Source organism: Lepisma saccharinum, chromosome 2 (assembly GCF_977018435.1).
Source record: "Lepisma saccharinum chromosome 2, izLepSacc3.1, whole genome shotgun sequence".
Lineage (NCBI taxonomy): Eukaryota > Metazoa > Arthropoda > Insecta > Zygentoma > Lepismatidae > Lepisma > Lepisma saccharinum.
Window position 1 is genome coordinate 162,512,972 of NC_139230.1, and position 21,602 is coordinate 162,534,573.

Sequence of the window (21,602 nt, forward strand, 5' to 3'; positions counted from 1 at the left end):
TTACTAACCTGTGTTATAAGAGTTGTTCAAAGTTGTTCACGCTCTATCTCGACCCAGAGCCAAAACGAACGCACTGTATTTCCGATCGTAATTTGGGATGTATCCGTCCTCTAATCCCATGGGCGGCACCAGGGTGTGGGGTGCGAAGGGGTGCTTGCGCACCCTTTGATTTTCTTCCGCACCCCCTCCAGTACACCTTTTTAGAAAACAATTTCCAACCGAAAATACTGTTAACTCTTCACAGAGGAAAAAGTTTGGAATAACCAAAAATAGTTTATGACAAGAGAAAAACCACTTATTTAAACAGGCGACAGAGAAATGATTATTCACCAGTACTAAATGCTCTTTAGTAATCGAGCACATGTGCTAATAGTTACTAAAGAATTTGTTCAAAATTACCAACTTTAGTTAATGGTACTATGTTTATTGTTTACAGTTACCAAATAACTTAACCAAACGTATTTTGTTAAGTCAACGAAATCAATTGTTTGTGTATTGCAGTGTCATTTGCGTTATAACTTACGAAAACCATGCCGTCATGAGCGTATAATATTAAGTATTGAGAGAGTGAGAGACCATTATTATTGTATACTACAGACAAGCAATTTATATTAATCTGAAACGGAAGCCACATTTACTTTGTACATTTTGTGGTCAAAGCAAGCTATAGCTCTTTTCAGTTCTTACGGCGGGCGCTCTAGAAGCTGGCAGGGGAAGTGGGAAACGGGGAAGCGACCAGTCCAGCGCGATAAGAAACGTAGCGGCCAGTAGAACGAGTTTCACGTAGTGCTTTTTCCGGCCGCGTCGTGTCTCTCGGCGCCACTGCTGTTGTCTGGTTGGTCTGTTGCGTAATCCCCGCTCCCCACTTCCCTTGCCAGAACTAGGACCGACCGCCGTAAGAACTGAAAAGAGCTATAGCAAAAATTAATTATGTCATCGGTATATTTTAATGGAAGTCCACTAAAAGTTGATTGTTATTTGATGTAGTGGCTAAAGCATACATGCAGTTTCATTTTTAGATTATTTTCAACATCGCACCCTCTAAATTTCATTCCGCACCCCCTCAGCACCCCTAGATGGTTAATTCGGGCGCGGAAGCTATCTAAGTCCATCCACAGTTGTGTGCAATTTTAGGATATAGATTGCTTAGCAAGCAGTGACCACAACTCATTTTCAGAAGGCAGAGAACGTGCTGGTGTATTACTAGAAATTGCCAATCGCGTTCATGTCTTCAGAGCTACCCATTAGTATATATTGCACAATTGTGATACGTGCTACGAAAAACAACCTTTGAGAGTTTTCTTCTACCTAACTCAAGGGGATGGTTGGTTGATTTGGTGTTTTAAAGCCACTTTATGCACAGTAAGGCTAATCGGGACTGGACCTACAGTTTAAAGTGGGATCCGAACCACTTGGGCCTCTACCGGGTATCGAACCCAGGACCCCTTGATCAAGGGATGGCAATTTTTTAAAACCTTGATATTCCTTTTGAATATCTGCAAAATTTACGGTAAGTTTGTCCATATTCTAATTGTGTGATTGTATGTTTAACTTGGTATTAAACTTGCACATCGTTTGATTCAAAATTCATAAGTCTACAACTGAGACTTGAATCCATATTCTTTGACTTTGTGTACAGGGTGTCTCATAAGTAGGGACGTGAAGTTTTCGTTTTAACGATAACACCGAAAAGTTGAGGAAAGCAAAATAAAGTGTTTAAAATGTATTTGGGTAGGTTAAGGAGCCAAGTTTTTGGTGTTTCGGAATCGCGAAGTAACGCGAATTACGCCATTTTTCAGAATAACATCGAATTTTTACTTTAACGCGAAAAACGCAGCGAAATATGCACTATAAACTGGGCTTAACACTTCTTCTGTTAAAAAAAACTACCAAAAGCGCTATGAGATTTGTCCATTTCTAGTCTAACTAGTGAATGCTCGATTCAAAAGAGTTTGTCATGCTTCATGTATTGCAATTTGGCGCAGAAATGACTGACAATGCTTTGACCTCGTCCTGAAATAGATATCGTCGCGGGGATCTTCTTTGAAGGGAAGTTTCACAGGAACGGAAAAATTTCCGGGGGAAACACCTGTTGTGTGGGGAGGTATTTTGAGGTCTGAAAGGGATTTTTTGGCATTGTTAGGGAAATTTCAGTCAGTCAGAATCAATGAAGCTGCATGGTTTTTACAGTGTCTTTCATTTCCTTTTCCTTCTGTGGTATACTTCGCAGCATCCCAAAGCCAGCAGTGAATGCATTAGTTTGCTTCTGGAAGACTTTATGCTTCAGATAGAATTACATTATTTTGTAATCACTGAATTTCAAAATAACATGGAAGCGGAAGGATTCCTTGATTAAGCGCAATGGAAGTGAGAGGCTGTTTCACGTCCACTTTATGCACATAAAGGCTAATCGGGACTGGACCAAAGGTTGTAGAATCCGAACCACTGTGTAAATAATCCCATTAGAGTGAATGAAAAAACTGCTATCTTTCTATTTATAAGTTGTTTTTTTATATATAGGAAGTGTGATGAGTGAATGCTGTGAAAATTTACTACGCACCATCTGTGCATGGAAAATCATCAATGTTACTGTAAACTGAAAAGTGAATTTAAGAAAACAATTTTTGAAAATGTTATTCTGTGAGAGTGAAAGGTTTGAAATATGATTGTGTTCAAAGATTTGGGTGATATCCTTCAATAAACATTTCATATTTAGTGGCCAATGAGATGAAATCGTTTTCCAAATGCAAGAAATTTGGTAATTTCTCACAAAGGTAACCCTTCGATTTATTTATTTTTATCATTAAAACCAAAATTTGCCTTAATTTTCCATAATTAAAGCAATGTGAAAAAACGCATGTAAAAATATCACCGACTTTCAATCAATAACACGAAATTTGCTTTAAACAGAGAAAAATAACACCGAATTGCAGTAAAAAATAACCCCGAAATTTAGGGAAAAATAAAACGGAAACTTCAAGTCTCTACTCATAAATAATAGCGCAAACTGACACAGGTGAAAGTACACGATAATAGAAGCAAAAAAGTCTCAGTAAACATGGGTCTGCAAACGAGTCGTTTTCGAGATAATCGTGAATGTGTGATTACAAGCCACCATTGATTGCATTTTGTAAACACCGATTGTTTTACTCCTTGCGCGTTTCGAGGTTTGCTCTTTGTTTTCAAAACAGAACATTTCCAAGAAGTAACGTTGTAATCAAACAGAATGAATACAATCAGTACGGAGAATTGTACACTTGTGACCAATTCCGAAGGTTGTAAGAACGGCCCATGAGGCCGAAACACGCCTGCTTAAATAAAGACCATTCTATTCTATTCTATTCTAAACCGGTAGTGTTCGGAAGCATTTCACCAACTAGGACTACGTTTACAAACAATGAAGTGGCGGCTTGTAACCATACTCTCGCAATTATCTCGAAAACGGCTCGTTTGTAGACCCATGTTTACTGAGACTTTTTTTTCTTCTATTATCGTGTACTTTCACCTGTGTTAGTTTGCGCTATTACTTATGAGACACCATGTATACCTAAATCTTAAATGTGTGAGTACAATCCTATAATATGAGTTTGAAGTATAATTTGGTAATTTCCACAAATTTCAATAAATATAAGGATGAGGTTTATAATTTTATAAGGAATAAGAATATATTGTAAGATTTCTAAAATGAAATTTTAACAAACATGATATGCGACATACGTGATTATTGATAAACATATATGCATAATTACAAGAACACTTGTTACAGATAAAAATATAAAGTGTTTGTTAATTAAGACTCATGTTACTTGGAAGTTAAACATTTTATTTCTAAATGACAATATGTATATTTCACAGAGTTGAAAAAGAAACATGATTTCAATTCTTTTCAGTCAAGTTCGATAATTTACATTGAAGTTGTTTTATTTTGTTGTTGTTGTTAAGCCACTCTAGACAATCAGAAGAAATAACATGTATTATCTAGCGTCACTTTAATACGGAAGGTAGGTACTGTCATTTTGAGAAATGTCTGATCACAGGATATCTGATACCAAACTTGTATCAAATAACTTTGATTTCAAAGGCTAGCCATCCTGATTTTATTTTCACAGAGTTAAATAGTGATTTTGCACACAGAGCCTGAAAGCAACGTTACGTCACGGAAATTGATGTGTATATTTATATTGCTAAAGTATGAATGTTCTTTCTATCACATGTATTTCTTGTTTTGTTATAACGAGTTGATAGATGAAAATCAACAATGCATACAATTGCAACAGAGTGGTTATATTGTGCATCCCACCCCCCTCCAAATGGGATCACAAATATCTTGTAAAATGTTTGTTACAGAATTTCAAGCACGACATATATCTATCAAATTCCAATCCTTAACTGAATTAGAAATTACTCTTGCAATGGGTGTTGAATTACATACATAAAATGTGATAATATGTTACATTCTAATTTATTTTCAATTACTTTCATTCATTTCTACATGTCATTAGTAGCTGAAAGTGAACAAAGGTAATGGAAAACTTAAAACATGATTTAGTGATAAAGAAATAGTAAAAATTTAGAATTATATAATGAAGGGAAAATAGTAATTTTTTTCATTCATTGAGAGCAAATTGTATTCAAATTGAATAAATTTGAAACGGAAAAGAACTATCAGTTCGTGCTATGTGATTTCATAGACACAATTTTGAGCGCAAATTTTGAATACTGGTGCTTTTGAATTTTATGCAAATCTCTTCCTTCTTTCTAATAGCAAAATTTGTGTGGAGTTGTTCTCAGGACTTTCGTCCTCTGTGTTCCAAACTTCCTCCGCTTCATTGTCATTTTCTAGATTTTGTTCTTCTGGAACTCTCTTTCCAAGGAACTCTGAACCAAGAGCTCTTTTGCCCAAAAACTCTGAGCCAAGAGCTTTCTTCTCGAGCATTTCTGGTTCTGATTCTCTCTTCCCAAGGAATTCTGAGCCTAAAGCTCGTTTGCCAAGAAACTCTGAGCCCAAGTGCCTTTTCCCTAAAAATTCAGAACCCATTACACGTTTTCCCAGGTCATCAGAACTGAGGGCTCGTTTCCCAAGAAACTCCGAACCCAAGCTGCGTTTTCCAAGAAATTCTGAACCCAAAGCTCGTTTGCCTAAAAATTCTGAACCCAAAGCTCTCTTTCCAAGAAATTCCGATCCCAAAGCACGTTTGCCCAGAAACTCTGAACCTAATGCCCTTTTGCCCAAAAATTCAGACCCTAGAGCTCTCTTTCCAAGAAACTCTGAACCCAAAGCTCTCTTACCAAGAAATTCCGATCCTAAAGCTCTTTTGCCTAAAAACTCAGATCCAAGAGCTCTTTTCCCTAAAAACTCAGAACCGAGTGCTCTCTTTCCTAAAAACTCAGAACCAAGTGCTCTTTTCCCTAAAAACTCAGAACCAAGTGCTCTTTTCCCTAAAAACTCAGAACCAAGTGCTCTTTTCCCCAAGAACTCAGATCCAAGTGCTCTCTTTCCTAAAAACTCAGAACCAAGTGCTCTTTTCCCTAAGAACTCAGAGCCGAGAGCGCGTTTGCCAAGAAATTCTGATCCCATGACTCGTTTGTCTTCAAGATATTCTTCTGGTGAGGATCTCTTGCCAAGAAACTCTGATCCTAGGCGACGTACTGGACGGTAAGGAATTCCATGAAGTCCAAAACCAGATTCTTGCTGGTTGTGGAAGGCCATCAGAAAGAATCGCAGGAGCTCACGCGCAGTAAGTCCTCTTTTTTCTTCAGCATCTAAAAGAGAAAAAATATTGAATTACTGTTTATAGTAAGGACTTGCAAATAAAACCATATCATGAAATATTATAAAGAAATCTCTAATAATAATAATATGTTGTGGTTGATGTGTTTTGGATTGAAGAAAAATGGACCATAGAATCCTAATCCGAGAACTCTTGCAAATAATTTGGATACTTCTTACAAATTTTGTTTGCTATTTACCAACAATAATAATAATAATAATAGTATGCCAGCCATTCATCATTAAAAAACATATCTCATTTCTTGTTTGTGAAAGGTTTCAAGTGAGTTTTTAAAATTCTTCAAATGCTGAAAATAATTTTTCTTAAGTCGATATATGAAAATAAGGTTGTTCAAATTAGTAAAAACAGAAGTATTTTATATTAACATTTCCACACATAGCTTATTTTTCTCTCCTCCGCTTCTATACTCTATCCCGGGAATTTCTGGAGCAAGACAGCCCATAAGGGCAGAGATAGGCAGAAAGCGAATGGGCGGAGCTGAAGCAGTACAAGCTGCTGAATAGGCTGGAAACTGCAGTCGCCCCCCTCCACGTAATCCTGTTCCCTCGCACGTGTTAACTGGTCGAGCCGTCTCGCGTCACGACTTGCGCATAGACTTGTTTTCTTTCGCTCGCTCCAGAGATTCCCGGAACAGAGTATAAGTCGTGTGGGAAATTTTCATTTAACCTTAATATGTAAAAGAGTGTGTCTTCACTGACGCACAGCCCAAACTCCTGGAGAGAGAAAATTGAAATTTTAAGGCTTTTTATTCTAATGGCAAAAGCACTCACTAAGAAGGGGTTTTACGAAATTTAACCACTAAGGGGGCGATAATGGAGTGTTATTTTTTAAAATTTTCATAAGTTTAGAGCCTAAAACCACTAGACCTTGAAACCCGAAAGTTTTAGGGTGTCTTCCTCTTATAACGTAAGCACAAAGTAAGAAAGGACTTTCCGAAATTCAGCCTCTAGGGGGGAATAGAATGTTAAACTATTTGAAGGGGTGTTGAACTATTTTATACGTATTTTGACGCGTTTGTACTCTAAACCCATGGACTTAGAAACCTGAAAGTGTGAGCATGTCTTTCCTTTATGACGTAAGCACCAACTAAGAAGGGATTTCCTGAAATTCAACCCGTAAAGGGGGAAAGGGGTGTTAATTTTTAAAATTTTGTTTCATTTAAAGGTAAAATAAAATAGGTAAAAAGTAAAGTTCCCCGTGCATATAGCACCGCGCCATGAAGGCGCATTTAGGAGATTTGGGAGTAGGGCCCCACACATTCTCGATCTCGGCCATTTTCTAGGTGAAGTGATCATCACCACGCTCCGACCGCCTTTACCCCCCCCCCTCCCCAGGTTGCCCCAGGTACCCATGAAAATACATATAAAAACTTCAACAGCTGGCTCTGTGTGTGTAACACATCTCAATATGGTTGTGTTTCGCAGATATCTAATGAGCCCGCTCGTTATTCTTATGAATGCTGATTTCAGATAACATCTGATATTGTACTAAGCTAATGCATCATAGCTATTGACATGAAAGCTAATTTCTGATACATATTGATATTGAACTAAACAAATACTTCATAAAGATCTGCTGCTCATTCTTTATATCTTGAGAACGTGGCTTGAATTTGACAATAGGGTTTTGGATTATTGATTTGAACGTTTTCTATTATCTGATTTGCATTGAAGGCGAAAGGACTATTGACTGGAATTTCATTCTGATGTTTTATATCATCTGATTTGCATTGGGAACGTAAATGGATGTTGAAAATAAATTCCCCATACCGTTGCCTCATTAAGAATGATGGAGCTTGCTTGATCCGATCCATCTTTTACCTTATCTATGGGGAAGGACAAAATGGTTCACAGGTCCGAAACGTAATAAACGTCATAATGAAGTACGTTCACGACAACTTGAACGAGGAGTTTCAGTTAATGCCGCATGACAGCCGAGGAGACTATGAGAATGACGAATCTTACTTTACTGACATCAACCCTGGACCTACAGTGGTATACGCAAGTTGTTGGCAACCGGCAAATCTTGGACTTCGTTTTCGAAGTCTTCCATAATTGCTGACAATGAGTTTTGGTACTAATGGTCATTCCGTGAGAAGGCTGTATGAAGTAGAATAATTTTCTTTGTGGTGAATAAACAAATAATCAGATAAACTAATACAAGTCTGACGTAGCCGCGGTCAGGTCGCTAGTCGATTCGTATTTGGAAGTGGACCCATTTTTACATATTTTTTCATCTGCCAGATATCAACGGACGTGGAGAAAATGTTGATCGCTTCGCATCACAGGGAGTGGGAATCCCCCATTCCCCCCAAACAGATATATATATATAGAGGAGGGAGAGAGAGAGAGAGAGAGAGAGAGAGAGAGAGAGAGAGAGAGAGAGACTGGAGAATCCAAGGCCAAATTCTGTACTGATCAAAAATTCAGAAATTGAACATGCCAGCTACAATCAAAGAGCCTCATTCCTTAGGCTATTCCTCTCAGATCTCAATGGCGCCAATTCTTTTCGTCATTAAACATGTAAAATAACTTTTTATGCCACTTGGAAAAAGTCCCGTCACCCCAAAATATGTTGAAACAAAAATTGTTCAGTGTAACATTCTCCACAAAACAGTTATTATATTTTTATATTATCCTATCATATTTATATTATACGTAGTTTACGTGATTGACTTGTAAATTTGGGACATGATTTTCCCCCTTTGTGATGTGAATTTTGAGCTTTAACTCTGAAAAATATGTTTTATTATAAAATATTAGTAGTAAACTCTGTGTAAACACTATTTTTTCCAAAATATATAATGTTAACACAAACACCAAATACCAAAAGGAGTGGCCATTATATTTTTCGGCATTTATTTTACTTTCCCATAATTGTATCTAACTTCGGTTTCGCAAACGGATGCACATTTATGGAACTTGAGCTTTGTTATCTAGATGGATATAATTTAATCATAGGCTATATTTATTTATAACGAATATTACACATAAGCAATTAGCAAAAACTATTTTTTAAAAAAAACGACGAGACAATTAAAATAGCTTAGAGAATTTAATCTAACAACTCATTTCTTCAACCTTGTTATTTTCGATATCATCACACTCAGTGGAGTACATGGGGGTTGTATGCCCTTTTGTAACCCTGATATCCTACAAAGGTAATGTGAAATATATGAAAAGGTGGTAAAATGGCCCTTATTACAATGAAAACAAGACATATTCCTCCACTTATGGATGTATATTTTTCCCTATTTATAATATTTTTGTACTTTATACTATTCATATTCTCATGTGCAACGGGATGTATCGTATTCTTGTCTTAGATTCGAGCTGTTCCGGGTTCGATTCCAGGGGAAGTAAAACACCTATGCTTACCGATAATCGTTAGGACAAGTGGAGAAGTTCTTGGTAGAAATACTGTGGAAGAGGATTCTAGAAAGTCAGATATATTTTCGTAACTTCATAGGTGGGTCTTGATGCTATGATTACACGTTGGCTATTGAAAAACATCTTTTCATTGATCATTATACATATGAAGGCAATAAAGGGAAGTTTTCATAAAACAATTTTTATTAATAAGAAATAAACGACCAAACTAATCTAACTATCAGCATATCATGAAAATCATATTTTGATTGCTTTTTCCTGCATTTGGTCTGCCACAAAGATCACAATGAAAGTCTTCAGGCGATTTTAGACGGAGTGTTCCACAATAAAAAAGTTTATGCAGACTTTTACAAACATCTTTGGCTTCTTTCTGATCGATTGATTGTTTGATTCACTTTATTTTACTTCGCTTTTATACCACTTTTGGCTAATCGCGATAAGTGTGATAAGTTACATTGACGAAAGGACAATCACAAACACTAATGAACAGCACACAACAATCTCTACAGAGGATTTAACTGGGCGCAAGTCATGCTGCCAGAGCTTCGTTAGTCTGCAAAATGCAGTCCAGGGTGTGTACGTGGAAGTGTGGTTGACATTTGAGTGTCTTCCGAAAGGGTCAACCCTTACACCCCCTCTTTCTGATCGAGTTCTGTAGATCACAAATGAAGTGGCTATTTACATTTGCAGAACTTTGTGAAAAAAAGAGCATTTTTAATCCATAGACTTGTAATTGCTTTATAATAATCCGCAATACGTGACTGATTTGCAAAACGTTGTCTCACTTCACAAGATAAACAGTGGTATCCGTGAAGAGCAAATTTCCCTGAGGTCAAATTACAACAAAAATGGAAAGCTTATATAAACAAGAAATTTCTGCAAGAAAACTTGAAAACTTCCTCCGTAAGAGCGTAGAAGTGGAAACTTGAGCAAGATCCAGTAATGTTTTTCTTGTTATTATGTGACCGTTTTAACTCCAGGATAAACATCAGCAATACGAATGAAAGAAGGGCCTCCCCCAAGGCGCAGTGGTAGCGTCATTACCTTGTAATCGAGGGTTCCCGGGTTCGATACCCGGTGGAGGCACAAGTGGTTCGGATCCCACTTTAAAAACTGTAGGTCCAGTCCCGATTAGCCTTACTGTGCATAAAGTGGACTCAAAACACCAACTCAAACCAAACGAATGAAAGAAGAGTGGAGAACATTATGAGATCAAGTTTTGAACCAAGAAACACACAATCAAGAACACTCCATGTTGATCATCAGCGGTTTGTTGATTCAAGTTGAATATGAGACAGTTTACCACTCTAATAGTTTGATTTCGAATTTTTTCAACCCACATAAATTTGCGAACAACAAATTCATCTGCATATATATATATATATATATATATATATATATATATATATATATATATATATATATATATATGATTTCATACACACCTAATAATTAACAAAATGAAATAGAAGCCCATTAGATCTGCTAAGAGTCGGGATCAAAGCAACCGCAATGGAATTTGGTTCACTATGAATGAAACTTGAGCTATAGTTCTTTCAGCATCAGAATGCCATAAATCGTTATTGTTGTTTAAAATTTTCATTGTTTGGTTGAAGGAAATTATGTTTTAAATAATGTAAAGGTATCCTTGTGAATATGTTCCCATCTCAATTTTACTTTTTCTTTAACACATTTTTGTGGCAGATGTAATCAGCAGAGAAGATTTAACTAAGTGTTACAGCTAACGGATGCTCTAGTGATGCTAAATGTTTAATTAAGTAAGAGTTAAATTAAATGGCACATTAAAATCGGATGTGGATTCCTGGGAAAGGATTAATTATTTTTTTGCCCTTATGTCTGGCATTCCTTATTATGCTTTCGGTACAAAAAAAAAAAGCAGGATTAATGTTTATCGAAATATGAATCCTCACAAGAATTGAATCCTGAATCTTTCAACTAAAAACCGTGGGAGATTTAATCATTTCTTTATCCTAAAATGCTCGTTACCATTAGAAACATTTAATAATTATTATGACGACCACAGGAATAAAGATGTATGAGTGACACAAGCGCGTACCGTTTCCTTCCAAACACATTGAACAGCCCTGTTTCAAATTTGTACTTTGGCGAATAATCGAAGTTGGAAGTTTAAAAAATAGAAGAATTTAGTTTCTTTTTAATTTAAATTGTGAAGTTACATTATATTTTAATTTTTAACCTTATTTTATATACACTACTACTATTACATGGTGTAGAGGTGAGGTGGTAAGCATAATCAGCTTTAAGTTTGAGGTCCTGGGTTTGAATCAAGCGTTTGACATGACGCTTTTTATGTTCTTGTTCTGTTACTCGTTTCTCTCTCTCCATTTTATCATTCATCCTCTGTACCAATTAATCTTAACAATTGGAATTGTGGTGTAAAATAACTAAAATTATTTTTAAAAATTATACTTTTGCTCATTCAATTAATAAATTCCTTAAGTACAATCACGGACACTTCTGAGTTATAACAACGCAATTGACTTTCAATGGGATCATTATCACCAAAAGTGTCCGTGACTGTACGTACATGCAATTGTAAAAACGACCACAATTTTATTTGCACATTAGCGTTTCACAATTTCAAAATCAAGTTCACAAAACAAACCTGCTTACAGATTTGTTGCTTTCAGTGGAGAAATGAAAATTGAACCCTTCTTGTTGCTGCTGTATTCCATTTCATAAGAACGATTATAGTCAGTGCGCCAGAAAGCTCAGTAGATAGAACATATACTAGTTCTATCCAACAAAAGTTGTCTCAATTTATTTCTCTGGTTAACCCTGAGAGTCATGTATCAATATGATACGATGTAGTGTGGTTTTACATCTGAGGACAGTCGTCTTAGTGTCTGAGGGCGTTTAGTGTTCGATTCATGATCTCGAGACCGGATGATCCTGGTTTGAGTCTTGCTTTGAGGAGAGGTGGTGTTCTTCGGTTTTGTATATTCATCCTCCTCGTCGCGATTAACACTATACGCAGAAATGTAAAGTTAAATTTAAAAAAAAGAAACACTAATAAAAGTGTCTGAGGAGCAGCGCAGCTAGAGAGGTATACATGAAAGGTCTAAATAATATATAGCCTAAGGCCAGGTAGAATTGTGAAATCCGTGTGTGCCAAAAAACTGCAATTCAAACCTGTTATTGATTGATGCCCGTAGGAAATATCAATGATTACACTTCCGGCGCCGTGAACACATGTCCGACATATTTTATTTTTTAAATCACAAGGTAAACCTAATTTATCTCCAAGCCAAGTGTTAAGGCTATAATCGAAATATAGGAGTGCTGGTCTTTTTCTTGTGTATGGCGCATTCCAATATTTCACATTCTAACCTAAACTATTATATTCATGAGTTGCCTACGTTTGTGCATGAAGTGTATTTGAAAAACAAATGTTTAAAACTTCAGTTTTCTAAACTTCACTCGGATTCTCATTCCAGGAAGTGGCACACATTCAGAAAAGTTTGCATTATATATGAAGGGGTCAGTGGGAGATAGTCCTAAGCCACACGTAGACAGTTTTGAGATACAGCCGATTGAATGTTTAGCGTTCACTCATAAATCAGCATCATTATTTATGGACTCGGGATTGAGATGAATACACACCGTAATATGTTGCTAGTCACGTATTAAATCAGTAAACCTGAATGCCCATGTCTTCCTGTAGTTTTTAACCTAATAACTTGGAGAAAAACACGTATGTGGCTTGTGACTATAGCCGACTGAAAGGTTTGCAATGAGTTAAAAACGTGAAAGGGAGGTAGATTAAAAGCACAATGAATTTTCTCGAAAGAGAGCATGTTGGCACCATGTATTATTTACATGTTGTTTATATCTCATGTGTAGAATGATGCACGATATATAAATTAACTAGCCTGTAGCAAACTTTCTTCAAGACAGTTAGGACAGTCAATCCACAGCCACGTATGCCATAGTTTTAGGTTAAAATTTCTCTTTTGTAAAATGCAGGAGCAGCAGTAGATTTTTGAGTGAGAAGTGCGTGCTGAATATCTATTGCTACTACATGATACTCTTGTGGATTTTCCTTTCTCAAAGTGATTGAATTCGCAATTAACTTAAGCCAACTCTCAGCTTTTCCCAAATGTAATTCGTGTACACGTATAATTTCATGAATTTCCTCTGGAGACAGTTCTACGTAGATTGTACGTTGTTATCTGATATATATGTGGATGTTTGTCATGTTTACCTCTCCTTCCCTGTTTTGCTATTGTTATACAATCCTTTATTTGCTGTTAAAAATTTCTCACTCTTCGTGCATGATTCTGCAAGCCACGGACAGTTAAAAAAGTTTCTTCGCAGATTGAAATTTCAACTCCATGAACCTGTACGTAATGCGAAAAAAATACTGATCTTGTCAATTCTCTCCATCTCTTTCCTTTCGCGTCATTTTCTTGCCAGCCATAAGATCACAAACTGATCGAAATATATTTTCTTCCTCTCCGAGCAATTTATCGTAACCTTTTCTCTCGATAAGCGCAGGAAAGTCCTAAGGTGCACTGTCTTCTTTGTTTTATCTGATACATAATACCGTCCGGTATTACGTAGCCATTTTGTTTTCGCTACTGTGGGCAATTCAACTGCCTTTTCCTTGAAGGTTTGGGATTTTGTGGCGATATTTCATCTGGTCGGCTCACGTCAGGCTGCAGGAGTGGGAGAACGCAGCATGAACAGTTGAAGTGAGAGAAGTGAGAAGCCACAAGAAATAAATATTACAATATCACTTTCCACGTAACTCCACGTCTCACTTAATGAGTGACGTTTGACATAGATATTTACTTGCTTTTTACAATAGATACCTCATATTAAGTTTATGTGATCAGCGGATTGTAACAATCAATATTTAATGCAGCACATTAACTGTCGACGGAGATAGTCACAAGCCACAGTGAAAATAACCACAACTGTTATTCATTATTACAATTACCGAAGGTTCCTCCGACCCTGAACTGCTAGTTGACGGGTGCCAGGAATCTTCACTATCACTATAAAAAAGATCTGACTCAAAAGTTCCGTCACAATTGTCACCAAAATCCACTTTTTCCAACGGTCAACGTTGCGAGTGCGTCCATCTCCGTGTGGCTGATGACTATATCACTACACAGATTACCACCTGGTGGTAGAACAAAGAACTTCAGTCATGTATTATGCTGCCATCCGATGGGAAATATTGAAATGTCTCGCACTGCCTGGACAGAGGGTTGCTCATTGTAGAAGATGGTATGCTCGGGCCTCCCCGATGGCGCAGTGGTAGTGTTGTCGCCTTGCAATCAAGGGGTCCCGGGTTCGATACCCGGTGGAGGCACAAGTGGTTCGGATCCCACTTTAAACTGTAGGTCCAGTCCCGATTAGCCTTACTGTGCATAAAGTGGACTTAAAACAACAAATCAACAACAATCAACAAGATGGTATGCTCAACTCAAAAAACTCAAACTTGTGGCTTAAGACTATCTCCCACGGACCCCTTCATATACCCATAGGTGTGCGCAGACTAATTTATTTGGGGGTGCCTTAAGGGGAGTTTTAATTGCCTATCTGGACAATGTTAGCCTAATTGTAATTTCATGTTTCCGTTTCCTAAAGCTATTAGGTATATGAAGGTGAAATTTTAACATTATAGTCTCTGAGTATTCGTTATTGCCAAAGCACAGGTTTTTCTATCATTGTGTCGATGCTTATATTATTCAATATTATTTAAATGTATATATTTATTGATATTATATTTATATTATTTAAGTGCGCGCTCTTATAATTACAGCAAACGCGTTGTTTCAGAGAGATAATGTTTTTAACACGGATATTATTTTCATTATTTTAATGGTCATTTCTACATATTTTATTTTTTTTGATGACACATTATGAAGAGTCCAGGCAGTCCTAGCTCCCCCCCGTGCGCACGCCTATGTATATACCCCCCACACAAACACCACTGGCTAATAAAGAACTGCCTGCTAAAAAACACCCTGGAAGGAATGGTCAACCGGGAAGGGATATGGGAAATAAGATGATAGACGATAGCTATTAAATTAAGTGGATCCTACGCTTATATGAAGGCGCAAGATTTGGAAGCCTGAAAGTTTCAGTAAAAATCTGCCTATTAAGGCAGAGGACGATGAATGAATGAACGAATGAATATAACTTGATTATTCATAAATAATTGACAATTAATGAATTAAATCTGTATATAACCTTATGTCATCAATTATAAGTTTCACATACTCCATATGTCTCTTGTCCTCATTTCTCCCTTCGAACTATCCGGTCCCTTGGGATCACATAGAGATGAAAGAACTAAATGTTAGGATTTTAATTGGTTTTGAGCAATGATGAAACACAGACATTACCTGGAATTTCAAGCAATCGCACTCACTTGAATCCAGCAGCGGAGGGGGGGGGGGGGATTCTGAACGCTGTGTATGCCCATTCTCGCATTGTTTCTTTATTACTTTGTGTCATGCGGTTCTCTTTGAATTGACACTCATAGAAACATTCCTCATATATTAGAGATGCAACGCAGTTGTTTGATTCTCAGTTCCAAATGTCAAGTTGTTATGCTTGTTCAAATGGACAGAAAACTTTATTTTTTACGAAATGTAAAAGGTAACTGTAGTAGTAGTATAGTTCTTCAATTCTTATAATTATCTTTGTTCTTTTACCACTTCAGCAACATTGATCATGTTAATAAGATAGAATAGAATGGTCTTTACTTAAGCAGGCGTGTTGCGGCCTCGTGGGCAATTCTTACAACCAACCCTTGTCAGAGATACAATAAATGAATAAAAACAAAGAGAAAAAAACATACTGATCATGATAATACAGTAAAGGTAATATAAAGATTATACAATGATAAAATGATACATTGAATTCATTAGTATGTATACTGTGGAGTAAAGATAAGTAAGAAGTATTCAGTAGTGCATTGTGTGTGTGTGTGGGGGGGGGGGGTAGGTATGCATTATATGAAGGGCTCGGGTTTAAAACATGGTAGTAACATTTTGGTTATTTTTGAGTTACAAAGTAAAATATGCCATCCTGCAATTTTCGAGTAAAATTGCCATGTCATACAATTTTTTTGGACTCAGTAAAGCCTTCTGAAATTGGCAAACAACACGAAAACAATTTATCTACAGTAGCCTATAGCTTCTAATAACCTTCTTTTTCAATGAACTCAGAAATGACCAAAGAGTCATCATGTTTTACACCCGAGCCCTTCATATGATGTGTAAGTGCAGGTGCAATTATTAAGATATGTAGGTTAATGTAGTTGTTGGGACAATAGTAAGTTATTTCGTTTTTTCGGCAAATAATGTTAGTCAATGGTGCAGGCAGTTTGCTCCATTCCCTAATTCCTGTAACAATGAAGGACTTGTTATTCATGATTAATAAAGTCGAAAGCTTTTGAATAGTCCAACAAGACTAAAAGTGTAACTTTATTTTCATCTATCCCTTTACTTATGTTGTCTACGATATCAACCAGCACAATGCAAGTACTATTCATTTTTCTAAAACCAGATTGAAAGTGCGGTAGGAAACCTTGAATATGCGGAAGTATTTGTTCATAAATTACTTTTTCAAGTATTTTGGACATTGTGGATAGAATGCTAATAGGTCTTAGATCTTCAATTTCCGTGAGATTGTGTCTCTTAGGTATATGTGTTACTTCGCATTATTTCCACTCTTGAGTAAACCAACCTTTGGAAAGGGAAAGATTAATAATGTGCCTAATAATAACAAACTCATTAATAATGAGCTTGTATGCAAAAAGGGATGCAATATTGTAGAACAGTTAGGTTCATACCATCATAACCACACGCTTTTGATTTAATTTTGTTTATTATTTTACGAACTTCTTCGCTACTTACTAGGGTAAAAAAGAACGTGTCATTGATGGGTTCCTGGAGATAAGTATTAGTTTCATTCACTGCTGCATTGTTATCTGAGGGTGCACTTGGGATAACAAAATACTCGTTTACTACATCCGGCCGAAATGTATCTGAGTACTCTGAGCACTCTTATCATTTGGTATAACTCCATGGCATCTGAGGTTAGACCATGAGTTCTTAGAATTTTTTATATTCAGATTTACCGTTTCGTTATAGTGTATACATTTTGCGTTTCTGTCTGCTTTTTTTTGGCTTTGTTTAAAATATTTGTATGATAGTAGAGCGTCTGGGTATCCTGTATTTATTTTATTTATTTATTTTATCTCAGATGGAAGATCCTGCAACTTCCAGAATTCCTTACTCGATTTGAAATCCAGGGGGCGGGCGGTTTCGTTTCACGAATTTTTCTCTGGGGGGCGTGCTTATCTATTAACCTGATAAAGTTATCATTCAATTCCTCCCCCGCTGTATCTACGTCGTCGTTTCTTTCGATTTTACACCATTCCACATTTTCCGCGTCTTTTCAAAACTTGTCCAAGTCGATGGTTTTGAAATTTCTAATTTTGATAATTTTTTAAAATTGTTTTGGTGTACAGGTCAAATATGGAGTAGGTTATGTGGTGATCTGTAATTCCTGGTAATTCGCTCTGTCCAAATTGCTTCACAATTAAGTCTTGTGAACAAACGATTAAATCAATTAATGACTTTGACGTCGCTGTTACTCTGGTTGGTTTAGTAATTAAATGTTTCCCATGAATTTCCTTGATTATACTCTGAAGGAGTCGAGTGCTACTTTCATTTTTTCTTAACATGTTGATATTCCAGTCCTTTAACGCAATAAAGTAATCGTAATTTAAGTATAAGTGTTGTTACGTGGCTGATGTGGGTATAGCTAACATTAAGGGGTTTATATGCTATCATAATTCCATTTTTTCCCTATGGATAGTTAATTCGATTACAAGGGACTCTACGCCGACATCATTATTAACGAACCTGTCTAGAAATTTCCATTTGAGCGATTTAGATATATACATATAAGTATACACCACCTTTACATTTATTTAATCTATCCTGTCTAACTAATGTGTAATTTTCGATCTCTATCATATTATTACTAATATTGGGTCTTAACCAGCTTTCTGTAATGGCTATCAGGTGAAAGTATAAGTCCGATATTATTTGTTTAAATTCGTCTGTGGAGTTTAGTAAACCTTGAATATTTAGATGATATAATTTGAAGTAATTTTTAGATTTATTTATTTCAGCTTCGAGCTGTTCCTTTATGTTGTAATTGCTGTGGCGGATATTAATAGGAGACTCTTCAAGGTAACTGGGGCGAATTCTAATTGGGAGTGGCGTTTTTGCACCATTGACTACATTGGTAAGGTCATTTTGATTTCTCGTTTCGTCCAGTGTTGGTGGAGTGTATATTCTGTCCAGAGTGTGGATTGCATGTGGCAATAATAATGGAAGTGTGCATACGTTTAACTCTTAATTCACAGAAAGAGGTGCTAGTTTTCATAGTGACTTATTACCTGTAATCAAAATTTTAAAAATATAAAAATTGAAATAAAAAAAATAATCGAAAAAAAATTAAGAAGAATATAAAAGTAAAAATGAGTATCAAAATGAGGCCTCCCCGATGGCGCAGTGGTAGCGTCGTCGCCTTGTAATCAAGGTGCCTCGGGTTCGATACCCGGTGGAGGCACATTGCACAGTGGTTGGGATTCCACTTTAAACCGTAGGTCCAGTCCCGATTAGCCTTACTGTGCATAAAGTGGACTTAAAACAAAAACTCGGTCCAAAACTCGAGTATCAAAATGAAAGTACTGACACAAAATAATAAATGAAAATATTTGTTGATAAGTAAGTATGGGGAAAATGTAAATTTGTGAGCTTGGCAATATATCGTAACGTGATGAATGAGCTACACTACCCAGATTCGATCCCTGCCCCTCACCTCCACCACGTAAAGTTCCTTTACGGAACAGGGATCGATTCTGGGTAGTGTAGCTCATTCATCACTCATCCTCAATAATGGCATACTCGCTATTCATGGAGAGCTTAATGATAACGTGCGAGAGGTGATAAATACACACGTGAATGGCAAAACACAACACTTGAGTTTTAAACCCTCAAAGACTAGACCAGCATAATGATTAGGTATAACTAGATGAGAAGTTCTACGGTGAAGAGTTGTACCTGAGACCGTACGTTGCGCAGAGAGTCTGACTTGCGACATACCCAATCGTCTGACTGACCAAAGCTCTCTGACTGACTGATCCCTCGCTCCCCGTTGTTCCACTTATTTATTGCAATCAAATTTGCCTAAGTAATGCCGAGTCAGTCCTGTAGCTTCTTCCTCGATTACACCTGTTTACATGTTTACACCGTTGGTGACCCGGTCAGCTTAGGTAATGTCTCACAAAGCATTCCTTAGATATTTCCTGTCTGGGATACAACGGCTGGTGTCTGGGTGTTGGAGCTTTTTTGATACTGACATTTTCCTATTATTCTATTTATGGATTCTTACGATATGCTGGTGTGAGTTGGAATACTAACTGAGGGATGTTTACATTTAAGATTGTTATGTGACAGGTTATTGCCCTTCTTACGCCACCGTTCAGGAATGCAGAGAGCCATTCATGCTTTGTATGGTTCGGGGCGGAATGTTCTTCACTCACCTCCCCTCTACATTTGACCAGTCACAGTAAAAATATTTAAATGATATTATTTCAAGCGTTGACAGAATGTATTCTGAACGTCTTACTAACAGCACGTGTATGGGTGAATAGGCACAGGTTCGAGTTTCGACCATTTTTGATGAGCAGGTGTTGTTATGGAACTCCCTACATAGTTTTGTTCGATTTACGGCGATTTTCAAAAATTGCTTCGACTTGATGAAATACAGATGCAAGGGAAAAATGTATTTTGAGAAATTATTACATCTCCCGTCTCCTTCTGAGCACGTGGGCCTGAACCTCTTCCTACACAAGTTATGAAAACGCTGTTTTGTGCTACGTAACAATGTGCAAATAACTTCTGAGTAAATATCATACTTTTCTCATCGATCTGATATATTATCCTACAGTCGCTCTTAATAAAGCATTTGCCAAATTGCAACATGTCATGAAGGTATATGGGGGAAGTGATGTGATCAGCACCACGCTCCGGTCACCTTTACTCCCAGGGCTGCCCCATGCACCCATTTTATAGAGGCTGGGTGAACATCAGAGCCACTCCATGCAGGGATATTGCTGGAAAAATTCCCACTTGAAATCAACCACCCTGGGAATCGAACTCCGATCTCAACGTGGCAGGCAGGCATCCTACTGACTGAACCACCGCGACTCTAAGGTAACATTTAGAGAAAAAAATGTTTTCGCCTGAATTTCATTATTCGTTCATTCATTAAGTGCCTTGATACATACGTATAAACAATTTACAACACTCAATCAGTTTTCCAAAGCGTGAGAACAAGTTAATGATTCTTATTACATTGTGCAAGAGATTTGAATGTCCAAAAGTACTTGCCAATGAAAAATAATTATTAATGTAACTCTAGCCATGTAATTTTAATACATTAAATGTCAGTTGCAGAGTGACAAAAGTGAATGTGAACAATGTTAAATATAGAAACCGAATACCTAAACACGGAGAAAAAAAAATAGAGAACAAGTAGGAATGAAAAATAACTAATCAAGAACGTTTATCGACGCTTGTGATTTTTGACAGTGACAGTCCTTACACCAAAATACCTGGAGGTAAAATTTTCAAGGCATTTTTAATCATTGTGATTCTTCAAGGAAAGCTAACTTTGTTATTTTGCATCCATTTGAATTTCCAAGATAAGTAATTTACTTTTTCCATCTGTCAACTGAAAACAAAATCAACTTGTAATTCCCATTCTCAAAAATGATAAATACCGGCATACAACAATAATCCAGTATTTGTTTTAGTTTAAGATATGTTACATATATCCAAGCATGCAATACTAATTGAATATTATCCATGGTCTACGTATTTTCAAGATAGCACCTCTTCTATCGTCTTCACATTATCTATCATTTTAAAAAAAAACATATTGCCGGAAAGTAAGAGAATAGGTGTACTCTCACGAAATGTAGTATTTCAATTGGCTAGGAATAAGGAAACAGAAAATTGATAATGTCCAGTGAAGGTCGCATTCTGATAAATAAAAATTCTGACCAACATTCAGAAAACTATTAACCTTTATCTATAAGCCTCAGTCTTTAGTAAATGTTTTCTCTTGAAATCGATAAAAATATATTGCATTTACATAGCTTTTACCCACTTCATGTTAAAACGCAACTCACTAATTTGACCCGAAATGAGCTGAGCGTGTTGTTATTCTCAAAGGCCCAATATATTGAGCATATGACGGTCCTACGCAAGACAAGCGTATGAAATTTTAATCAAAATGATGTAAACATTTCCACATCAGTCTTTTCTCTCTTCGT

General features: G+C 36.7%; 1 protein-coding gene across 1 annotated transcript in view; it reads right to left on the reverse strand.

Annotated features, from left to right (window-relative positions):
- Positions 1-4,607: 4,607 nt before the first annotated feature.
- LOC145984553 (uncharacterized) overlaps positions 4,608-21,602 on the reverse strand; it is a 149,495-nt gene continuing 132,500 nt past the window's right edge. Inside the window, exon 3 of the mRNA XM_083118202.1 lies at positions 4,608-5,763. Within this exon, the coding sequence (XP_082974328.1) occupies positions 4,736-5,763 (1,028 nt within the window). The 3' untranslated portion in view covers positions 4,608-4,735. The remainder of the gene's footprint in view (positions 5,764-21,602) is intronic.